Genomic DNA, 11,657 nt, shown 5'->3' on the forward strand with positions numbered 1-11,657 from the left:
CTAGCCAGGCACAGGTTGGGGTTTAAAGCTATTGTTTCCACCTAGGAAATGGGCTTGCATCTGGAGTGCATTGCTTTAGAGGTGAGTCTTACAGAGAGTGCATTGCAAGCAGTAGAATGTCTTCACAGCCAGGCAGCTCCTGGGTAGGTGCATGCTGCCTGCACTAGAAACAGCTGTTGTTAGGTAGAGTAGCATAAGCTGGAAAGGCAGTGGGGAGTCAGCACTGCCCTGCAGGGGGCAGAGCCTTGTCTCCCTAATCTGGGTGTCCTAGTGATGTTTGTTAGGGGCACAGAGCTAATGGGGAGTGTGTAGGTACATTTCGGCTGCGTACACGAGAAACTGAAAACAACCCACTACTCTGAGCCACTTGGTGCCAAACTTCAGTTGTGAGGAGCTTTGCTTGGGAGAGGAGGTTTGGCCTCAGTGGTTCATGGGCTGGATTCTGGCCTGCTGTAAAACACTTTTTCCTTCTAGGTAACTGTCTCAATAAAGTAAAAGGCTGGTTGTAGTTGCTTGGTTGCAGTCAATACAGCTCAGGTAAGGAGGCTGGAACCTCAGGCCGATCAGCTAACACTCAGTCTCTTTGCCTACATTGTAGCAACACTAACGCTCTGGGGCTAGGTTGCTTGTCTTTAGACATTGCTCACTGTAAATGCAGTGTACAGCACCACCTCTTTTCCAGCCTCTGGGGCCTGGACAAGCTAAAATGCTCCCTGCTGAGCTGACACTGTCAGCATCAGTCTGGGGGGCAGCATCACTGCCACTGTTCAGCCTCCACAGCGCCAGGGCTCAGGCAGAAGGGGGTCCCTTGGATCCCACTGCCCCCCCCAACTGTTGGCATTGCCCTTCCCCTGGGCAGAGTTGGATGGCCCCACTCATGCCTAGCATTGCCCCAAGGGCCATGGTGAGCTGAGAACTGATCTCTCTTGTTCACAGTACAGTGTTAGTGCCCTACTCCAAACCTTCATTCCTCCACCCAATAGAGCCTTTGTTGCTTATTGATTCTCCCTGGCATGAACTGGTGCATGCAGAAGGCTATACCCCCCCATCCTGCTCATGGTTTACTCTTCTGGAAGGGTCCCTTGCTGGGGGAAGCCAGCTTTCCAGCAGGAGGTCTGCACGCAGGACATGGAGGTGGGAGGTGAGCACTGGGGAAAGTTCCCCCTCCTGGCCCATTGCAGGTTCAGGCCATCTTCAAACCACACGTTTTCACCTCAGCTTTTGCATTTCAGATGTGTTTGTAAAGCAGCTTGATGTTAGCGAGCTAGACCATAGTGCCTTACTTAGGAGTTAGCAAACACTTCCGAGGACAAGCCCTAGGCTGCTAGCCTTTGGCCAACATGGATGTTTCCCTGTTAATTTGCCCTTTTCAAAGCATTTCTCCCTGATGATTTTGCTGCTGTTTGCGCTCGATTCCTGGATGAAGCTGCCTTGTGTTTACAGCTCCTAGCACCTCTCCTCCAATTGCTTTAGCCCAGACCAAACTTGTTCTGTGGAGTGAGGTGGCAGCATCGGGTGTCTCTGCCCACCTGGAACTGTCGAGCATCTTCTGCGGGCTGAACCCTGCGGAGGGAGTTTTTGGCATTGAGCTGCATCGCTGGGAATGTTCAAGCTTAGGATAGCAACTCCAAGGCTGGGACCAGGGCAACTCCATCCTCCTGGCTGGAGCAAAGCATCCAGGTATGGAGGGGGTTGCTGTCATGGGGGGGATCCAGTGCCCTCCCGCCGCCCTTTGGGCTTTGCGGGGTCCAAGCTGAGCCCAGCGCTGGGGGTGATTGTATGAAACTGTTTACTTCTGACTGCTGTTTACAAGAGGGAGGTGGGTTGGGGGGTGGGTTGGGGAACAAGCCAAGCCTCAGGAGGATTGGGGAACACGTTATCTGCACCAGCCTGCAGCAGGGCTGGCTGTCAGCACCATGTGGGTGTGCAGGCAGCTCTGCAGGCAGCGTCGGTCTGTGGAGAGGAGAGCAGAGGGGTTAGGTGAGCTCCCCTGTGCTGCGGTGTTTGAGGCTTAACGGTGCTAGTGACAGATAAGAGTTACCCTTGTGGTCTTCCTTTACTCCTCAGGACCCAGCTCCTTCACATATCAGAGGCTCCCAGAGCCTTGCTGGAGCAATAAGATTTTAAACAAGCATTTACCATCGTTGTGGAAATCCTCCGTTGTGTGCGTCGTATGTCTCCTCTGTATGCAGTACCGAGGCTGGGTTTAAGCCTGCTGATTGCCATGGGAGGAACACGAGCTGCTTGCTCCATGCTGCAGTGTGACAATGCCACGTCCCACCTGTGGGGCATGGGGACACCCCTCCCCCTGAGGGCAGAAGGCTTAAACCCAGACTCCAAAGTAAAGTTAATAATATTAGTAAATGAATCTGTATTACTTCCCTTTCTTTTTTTTTCCTTGCACAGAAGCTGGTGATCTAGGACCTATGTGTGAACAACTTTATATAAATATTTTTTTTGTACTTGGTTTACTCGGGTTGGTATGAGACGTTCTATTTAAGTTTTGAACACTGTGGATACCCTGATGTGTATGAGTGGCAGAGGCTTTGTAAATTAAGAGACGTTTGTGTGAATAAAGTTGTTTGATGGGGTTGAAAAGCCACACCATTTGAAATAGAGTTCATCGTGCATTTGTTCCCAGTTGTGCTGTTGGCAACATGTTTTATGGGCAGGACTCCCCACACAATTAGAGGGGGTTACATCCACCACGGTTGGACCTGGAGAGCCAAAAAGAATGAGCAGCTCCTCCTGCCACCACCAAGGAAAATACCCCACAGAGCTGATACTTCAGTAGCTACCAAACACTGCCTGTCCTTGCACAGATGCTCTAGATCCACAAGCCAAAGCTCACCCTTCACAGCACTTGGAGCCCCCGTGCCACCATTGGCATCCACAATAGGAAGAGCTCAGAGAAGATGAGCTGTGACAACAAGAAACCCTCCTTCGTGCAGGGAAAGGCAGCCAATGATGTCCTGAGTGCCAAGGACATGAGGCCACCCCTGAGCAGGCAAAGGGACACGAGGCCAAGCTGTGCCCTTGTGTGACAGCTTCCCTTGCCCCGCCATCACTGCTGTGCTGCATAATTGCTGCCAACAGACACCCAAAGCAGATGCTTCCAGCCCCATGGGGCTGGGTGGCCCCAGCTGCCACAGTGTTAACAGGCAAGTGCTGGGAGCAAGCTGCATGCCTTCCAGGAGCTCCAGGCACCAGGTGGGGAACCTTGGAGCTGAAGGGCATAATCTGTGGGTGACACATAGTGAGGGCAGCCCTGGTGTTCGGAGCCCCAGTCCCACCTTGGAGCAACCTTCCTGCAGGGGGGGAAGAGGCTGGAGGAGCTGCAGGAACTCTGGGCTGGCTGCAAGCAGTGGTAACACCTACAGCACAAGTGGATCATCAGCTTATGTGAAAGCACACACCCAGCAAAGCCCAGCTCTTCTGTACCAGGAACACAAGTCCTTCCAGGGCACAGCTGTAGCAGCTGCTTTCCAGAGTGCAGCCCTCAAGAAGTCCTGCTTTCTTATATTTCTTAGAACAGTTTGTCAAAACAAGACCCCTGTCTGTGTAACAAGATAGTCATCAGTGCCCCCTCGCACAGGGAGGTGTCAGCCCATTTCCCACCAGCAGAGCACATGCATGGATGGACCATTGGTCCCTTGGTGCTCCCCAGCCTCCTTGGAGCAGCAGAAGGGTTTGCAGCAGAAAATGCTGCTGCAATTTCCCCGTTTTAAGCTACACTGGTTAGGGGGGGGTGGCAAAACATGCTTTGCTTCTGGAGAGGTAGCTGCCCCCATGGCAAGCTGTGCTCCAATGCCCTCAACAACACAGTGTTGTTAGCTTGGTTCCTGCAGATGTGGTGATGGAGCTCGGGGAAGCCAGGTCAGCTGGCACGTGTGCCACCACACTGCACAGTGAAGGTACAGGAACAGGTGACCATGCAGCCGACAGGCAAAAAGCTTTTAAACATCATTAGCAGAAAGAGCTTGGTGTCAGTCACAAGGAGAAACATTTCACTCTGGATTTGCTCTCTGGAGACCTATTTCATATGTAAAGAGAGCTGCTAAACTCCACAAAGACACTTCAGTTACTTGAGAGCTGAAAAAAATACACCCCAACAATTCCTGGCCCTTCATCAGCCAGGCACGTGCACCTGCAAGAGCTGCACATGGCAAAGCCGTAGGCAGGAGAAAGGCAGCAGGGCCAGGGCAGGATAGGCACCAAAGAGACATTCAACAGCCACCATGGCCACCACAGCCCCAAGGCCACCAGAAAGACCGAACACCAGCAGCTGTGAGATGCTGCCGTCACCACTGCGTCCTCCCTCTCCCTAGAGCTGCTGTGACACACGTGGTGGAAACATTTTCAAGAGCCTGCACTCCACAGAGGCTCCAGCACTTGTAGAACAGGAGCATGAAATCAGTCGGTGCAAAGCACAAGTCCATATTTCTCTCAAGATCTCTCGAGCTTTCCAGGCAGCGAGCACTTCAGTCGTCCATGCTGGACCACTCCGGTCCCGTGGGTGGGAGGAGAACGAAGCTCACGCTGCAGCACAGGACATCCATCTCGCCTCATCCCTGAGCTGATGAATAGCTGTTCTACCCAGTGTCAGGCTGCAGCAAGTAGAGGATGAACAGCCTAACGCTGCACAAGCCCACACACTGCGTTTAGCTGGGGGATGACTCAGTCAGGGCTCTTCATGCTGGAAGAGGTGACAATGACACGAGGGCACGCTGGTGAGCGCAGGCTCTGCTGCCCATGCCATATTGCTGCAGGAGGACAACAGTGGGTCACGGGCACAGGGATGGGGCGGCTCTGGTGCTCTGCCACTGCCTCCCCACTGTGGATGGCTGTGGGGTGTCACTCATTAAATAGCCCCTGCCCCATTGCCCACAGCATTGTAACATTCTCCAGCAGAGCCACTCCATCCTTTCTCCTGCAGAAATCCCTCTCAACAGCCCTAGGGATGCTGTGATACCCAGGGCGGTGAGGCAGGAAAGAAGCATCACCCAAACCCCCCCAAAATAAAACCACTGCTTCAGAAAAGAAAAATAACCAAGGCAGAAAAACAGATGTATTTTTGCCTAGCACCCACCCAAGCACACACACTGGTGGGGCTGCACAGGGTGCCTGCCTGCTGCTTTGCACATAGTGCAGGTGGGTATCAGCTCCTCTAACAAAAGACCCTCATCCCCAGCTTGTTTCCTGGCAGAACTAATGGCCTGTGCTCCTCTGGGAACCGAGCACTTGCAAAGAGATGCGTTGGGAGGCAGCAGCAAGGGAACGAATTAAGACGTTATTTCCTCTGCCAGAGATGAAATCTTTAAACAAGCCTTTCAGCCAAGAACTTTAGTATACATATATTTTTTTTTCTTAAGGTTTTGCATGGGAATCTTGTTCTCCAGAATTGCATCCGCCTCCAGCCCCACTTAGAGCTGCCAAAGCCTGCGCTTCCCTGGGGACCAGCCTGCGAGCAGCAGAGATGGATGAGTTGACTTCACCTCCGCCCTCCTGCCGCCAAAGCCGGGGCTTTGCAGTCTGCCCCAGCCCTGTGGATGAGCCTCGGGTACACAGCTGTGCTCTGAGCACCTCTACATGCTTCTGCATCCCTGTGCCCAGTGCATGTTGACATGCCAGCCTCGGGCAGGTGATAATGAGCAGGGCACAGGCTGCAGTTCTGTCTGCTGGTGCAGAAGGTGCTGTGCTCTGTGCCAGTCCTTGCTCCCCGTTCTGCATCCGAGCATGCGTGACCTCTTTAGGAGGTTTTCATGGAAAAAGGGGGCACGCATGCTTCTCTGCTTGCATAAGCCTGCTAACAGCCAGCTTGTGGGATCTGGGACACGACAGCCTGCCTTCAGCTTGTGCTCAAGGACATCTGTTTCACAAGGCGCAGCACGGTACAAGGATACCTGAATGGGCTTTTGATGAGCTTCCAGTCAGATAACTGGAGCTCCTACAACCCCACTCCATCTTCCTGAGATGCATCTGCTGCAAACCCACCTCCACTGCAGCCTGCAGCTCAGAGGATCTCTCACACCCACCAAAGCACCACTGAGGAGAGGAGGGTCCGTGGCCCTGGGACTCCTCTTAGTGCCGAGAGCTGCCCAGCCACCAATAGGTGAGGAAACCAGAGGTGACAGACAAAGGCTTCCTACCTGATGCAGTCCCAGGCACTCAGCCCTGCCTGTTGCAGATCTCCTGGTTGAGCTCATACCCCATAGCCTCCTCCCAGAGCATTATTAGTAGGTGCAATGAGTTAGAGATAATTGCTGCTTAATTGCAATTAACTCCTTCCTGGCCCGATCCAGCTGGAGCTCTTCATCTCAGAAAAGCCATTCTCCCACTGGGTCCCTCAGAAAATTTACCTCTCTCTTCCTTTTCCAAGTGAGCCCTCTGAATCACATCCTGATGAGCAAATTGAGTTCACTGGTGTGTGGTTTAGATTTGAGGATATAATCTATCTGGAACATGTAATTTATTTCAGGTGTATGAGGCACTAGTGAAACTGGGAGCAAGCAGTGAGTAAATCAATCACACCCTGAGATCCGGGGAGCTGAAGAAGCCCAGTGCAGACAGGCAGCTCCCGTGGGGTCAGCCAGATATGAGATATAGGTATGGTCAAGGGATACAGGGACACAGCCAGGAGCCCTGGAGGAGGTGGTGACATTGGGAATCTTTCCATCAGTGCTGCCAGCGATGGATGCAGGAAAGTGGCAGAGCAGGAGCAGAGCTCTGTCCCCAGGGCCACGCTGCAGCTGGTGCTGCCCAAAGAGCTGCCAGCAGCCCCTGGGCCCCCACCTTCACCCAGGAGATCTGACCACCCCTGCACAAAGCAGAGAGGAAGAACCATGCACTTGCCAGTGACAAAGTCCATCACCTTCCCTGCTCCTCTTTGCAGCAGATTGCTATTTCATAATGCAATAGATGTGAAATATGAAGACAGAAATTGCCAGCGACTTTTAATTTGGATTCTGCCAATTTCTCTGTTCCAGCTATTGATTTTCCATAAAGATGAATTCCAGCTTCCAGGTCCCTCTGACAAGCACTATCTGGGTGTTTTGTTTGCTCCGAGAGTGGAAATACATGTTTTATTAAGTGTCAGAACTCGCTAATGAGAAGAGGGAGGAAAATCAATTGTCTGCTTATATCTTGATCTTAAAGACTAACAAGTTCTCTACTTCGATGCTGTGGTCAGGAGGACAGGGCAGAATGACAAATGGTAAACAGCAGCTGTCAGCTTCTCAGCAGTGGTAGCTCAGCTGATGAGAGGGGAGGGAGAGGAGTATATGAAGTTTGATGGCTTCAAACACGTTTTGTATTAATTCAGAGAAACCTCGGGGAGCTGTACAAAATCCTAGAGTTGAATCGATCTCTGATGTAAAAATGCTGAAAATATTGGAGACTGCAAGCAGGTTTATGCTCGTGTTCCTAAAATCGAGACAGAAACTTGGGCAGCTGTTTAGGACAGGGGTAACCAAAGGAATTTCATGTCTCCATTCTAATTTGGGATGAAGATTCTCACTTATGATGGTGAGAATCACAAGCAAGCTCAGTGCAGAAGTCTCAGCAACAAATCCGCTTTCAATCTCACATCGTACCACGCTCATGGAAAGTGTTCAGATGGCATCCTACCCTTACCAAAACGAAGAGTCACGCTGGCTGAGCCAAGGACTCCACCTCTGCTGTTTTAAAAGCCCAGAACACGAGGATGGCTCCAGTTCCCAACACGCTTTGCCTAAGTGACAGGTTTGGGATCTATGACACGAACATCTCAGCACATTTATTTCTTGCAGGAACTTGGCATGCTTATTACCAAATGGTGATCTCTGTTAACCTCCCTCAAGCAAGGATAGCAGCCTTCTTTCACTTGTATTTGTTATCTTCCTCATCTGTTACAGAATCACACCTGACAATTGTATAGTTAATCTCTTGGCAGCTGTGAAATGAAACAGTAAGCTCAGGCTGCCAGGAGAAGATGCATTGATTTCTTAAAATGACAGATCACCTCCTTGCTTGATGCTCAAGCAGAAGCTCAGGGACAGTGTTATGGATCTTGGCTATCATTCAATTAAAAAAGCTTAGCAAAGATGCACCAGCTAAGCGTCCAAGACCGCATTGAGGCTAAGCCCCAACCCAGAGACTTAATCGCAGGGAGTATGAAAGCACCTTCAGACCCAGAAGGTCTGTCCAGCTTGCTGACGGCAGCACGGGTTGTGATGCAGAGCTTATTGCTGTGAACCAGACGAGCCTGCCTCTCCTCTGCAATAAAACAGAGCAGTCCCTCAGCACAGCAGAACAGGAAAATCCCTTCCTACCCAAATGGAAGCTCGCTTCACTTAACGGAGCAGTCACTTCCCAGGGTGCAGAGAGACAGCTCAGGGCTGCCCAAGATGGAACCAGCTTTTCTGCTCAGAGCTGAGGGTGCTGCGCAGACAAGGCTGACCTGCAGTAGCTGTTTCATCTCTGTCTGCAGGGATCCTTGGCTTACAGCTGTGTCACCGTGCTTTGCTGCTGAGATCCGGGCTCTGTGCAGCGAACAAAGCTTTAAATCGGCCCGCAGTGATGCGGCTCCGTCAGGCTCTTTGGACTTGGAGGTAGGGGTGGCAAAGCACTAAAGCCGCTGCCAGCTCCATCCAGCAGAGGGGAAGCACGCTGGAGGAGCAGTGAGAATGGCTTACAAGGGGAATCAAAGCTTTGGAAATTGTCTCTTGGATATTGCAATAAGCACAAACCACGGACTCCGGGGGAGCATCAGCTTAGCGCTCCCATAGCCCACAGCAAGGGCACAAACTGGGAGGTGCAACAAAACAGGCTTGTTGTGGAGGAGGAGGGAGCTCCTCGCGCTGCCGCTCATCCCTCCGGCGCTCTCCAGGAATCCACACTGGCAGCTCAGCGCTCCTTGGCGCAGCTCTTGGCCGCGTTGAGGACAGAAGCCGCCTGTGAAGCAGGCAAAAGCCAGTCCCTCAGCCCCAGGACGGCCAGCACGCAGCTCAGGACGGCAGTCTGAGCAGATAGCACGCACGCACACCTCGCTGGCTGACCAGGGACAGACACCCAGCCCCAGCCGCGGGCCTCAGCCCTCATACAGCACAATGCGCTGCCATGACAACGGCTGAGGCTTGCGGCTTGCAGCCAGCCGGGCCACGAGGCGGCTGCAGAAGTGGGACGGGGCTCCCTGGCTGGCCAGGGGGAAGGAGGGCTCCCCGAGGTTGGGCAAGGTGGGTCAGGGCGGTCCAGCTTCCTCTGGTTCCCGTTTCCTACAGCCAGCCCCTCTCCAGCGCCATGCAGCACCGCGCTCTGCTGTTCCCAACCTAGCAGCGCTGCTATTCCAAACCCAGCAATGCTGCTGAAAAGCAGCCGTTTCTGGCAAGAAAAAAGGGATGTAAAAACAGAAAGGAAAACAACCACAATCACATCTCTGTCTGTGGGCAAACAAACCACTCCAGACAGCCAAATTGCTCTGGAAGCGCTGGTGTAACCTGTTGTGCTTGCTGTCCCTGTTCCGCTTCGTACTGGGCTGCCAAGAACCGTCACTGTTTTGGTTTTAGGGTATTTTTCTGGGGAGAGAAAGTAAAAAGGAAATACGGTTTTTTTTTTTTTTTTTTTTTTAAGTTGACAGCTTTCTTGGAACAAAGATTTCGTGTGAATGAGTGAAACAGTGTAAATTGCAGGGAGGCCAGACTTCTGGCAGGTTTAGCAGCTCCTGAAACTCCAAGAAGGAAGTGCTATCACTTCCTTTATCTATTTAGGGAAAGCCAGGCCAAGAGAAACTTCTTTGTCAACTGGATACCACCACCTAGCTTCAAGGCATTAGAACGTCACAGTTGGGTACTATGACCAGAAAGTTGCACTGCATGGGTAAAGAGGCCGGTCTGATTACAAAAGGGAGAGAAACAGACGTCTCCAGAGAGTTGGAAGACTGGAGAGAAATTGTGTACGGGAGCACGAAGGTGTCTAATTAGAATGAAAGAGCAAATAAGGGAGAAATTTTGGCAGAGCATATCAGAGAATAATTCTGGCAGTGAATCTGTTAAACAGAGCGTGACCAGTCCGGGGGGCTAACAGGAGAGCAGCTGATCGAAATGCATGAAAGTAGACTGTACAAAATATTAGAAATCGTACAGCTAGAAAGGAAAACTCCTGTTTAAATGCATCTGGTTTAACAGTTCTTTCTCATCTATGAATTTGTGAGATAAGCTTAAATTGAGAGAGAAAAGTCACAGCCATGATTTCCTTCGCAGCTGCTTTTTCTTTGGTTCTTAATTTCATTAAGCTACTTTTTTTTTTTTTTTTAAACAGCAAATTTTGGAATCATGAATGTGAATTTGAATGAATTGGAAAGCAATTCAGAGAATACTGTAGACAGCACAAAGGAACAAGGCAATGCCATCTGCAGGAGGTACACAGAGAGAAGCAGCCTTGTACGGCAGTACCTGCAGGCTGATCTGAGCCTCCACCTCCTTGAGGCACATCAGAAGAAAGTGGAGCTTCTGAAGAAGTGTTGCTATTACATTGAGGTTCTGCCCACGTTTTTGATCCTGAGAGATCAGAATCTCTTGGCGTTTCCTACCAGCATCTTCCAAGTCATTGACCCCTGGAAATTCCAGAGAGTGAAGAAAATGGGAAGATCCCAGACTGAAATCCACCTGCAGCTGTTAACCTACCTGTTAGAAGAGCTGCAACAAGGTCGGGAGGAGCTGGTCTGCTATGTGGAGACCTGTGACATGGTAACTTTCCTCTCCAAGTGGGACTCAATTAAGCAGAGAATGTCAGACCTCTCCGAAGTAATGAACAATTTCAATTCTGTGCAAGTATCAAGAAGACTCTACACCAAGCACCGTTTGGTGTCATGTGCAGATATTAGGGGTAACAAAATACCAGACATTAGGCTTTTTCTCTGTGCAAAGATGCCAGTTCTGTTTGATCGAAACGAATCGTATGCGCACAAGAACTGGGCCCACCTCAAATGGTCTATTGAAAATCAAGAGTCATCCCATGAACAATATGAGCTGCATTTTAAGTTGCTGAAGCGTGGAACTCAGGCAGAATTTGGACACTGTGGGCTTGTGACACGCACCACCAACACTTGTGTAGTGCAGGGCCTGCTGCCTGACCGGTCATACGAATTCATAATCAGAAGAGCAGAAGTGTACACGCTTGTCTATGAACTGTGGTATGACACCATCACACTGACGACAAAAGCTAACACAGCTGAAGACAAAAGCGCCTGAGAACCAAAGGATGAGGTGACTGACAAGAATGTTTTCTCGTATTTTCCATTTGAAAAAAAGTGGACAAGAAGAATAAAGAAAAAATTGTAGCATTTGAGCATTTTGTTAAGCTGTGTTTCCCCCCCCCCCCCCCCCCCCTCGAATTTGTTCTGTTTGCGACAGCAGGTGCCTCCCACAAGTTCATCCATGTTAACAGCAACCAATCCCCAATTTCTCTGAACAAATAACATCCTTATACAGCATGCAGGACTCAGAGCCTCCCACAGTCCTGCAGGGTACCAGGGATGCAAGGAGCAGGAAGAGAAACATCTCTGCCTCCCAGTGCTTTCCGTTCACCAAAAGATGCCCACTGCTTACTTCATGCACGTGTTGAAGTCATAATTCGGTGCTCAGAAGGTGTGGGTTGCCCAGAGATCATGATTTCATGCTCAC

General features: G+C 50.9%; 1 protein-coding gene and 1 long non-coding RNA gene across 2 annotated transcripts; one reads left to right on the forward strand and one right to left on the reverse strand.

Annotated features, from left to right (window-relative positions):
* Positions 1-2,383: 2,383 nt before the first annotated feature.
* Positions 2,384-6,272, reverse strand: LOC128080864 (uncharacterized). Its single transcript, XR_008206906.1, has 2 exons — positions 6,150-6,272; positions 2,384-4,763 (listed from the first exon to the last, which is right to left on the reverse strand). It is a non-coding gene; the product is annotated as an uncharacterized LOC128080864 (long non-coding RNA).
* Positions 6,273-8,556: 2,284 nt separating this feature from the next.
* Positions 8,557-11,225, forward strand: FNDC11 (fibronectin type III domain containing 11). The gene is made up of 3 exons (XM_052684220.1): positions 8,557-8,588; positions 9,127-9,212; positions 10,294-11,225. Exons 1-3 carry the CDS (start codon positions 8,557-8,559, stop codon positions 11,223-11,225), a joined length of 1,050 nt encoding a protein of 349 aa, XP_052540180.1.
* Positions 11,226-11,657: the final 432 nt, after the last annotated feature.

The sequence above is a fragment of the Tympanuchus pallidicinctus genome, unplaced genomic scaffold (genome assembly GCF_026119805.1).
Source record: "Tympanuchus pallidicinctus isolate F22 unplaced genomic scaffold, pur_lepc_1.0 scaffold20, whole genome shotgun sequence".
NCBI classification, from domain to species: Eukaryota; Metazoa; Chordata; class Aves; order Galliformes; family Phasianidae; genus Tympanuchus; species Tympanuchus pallidicinctus.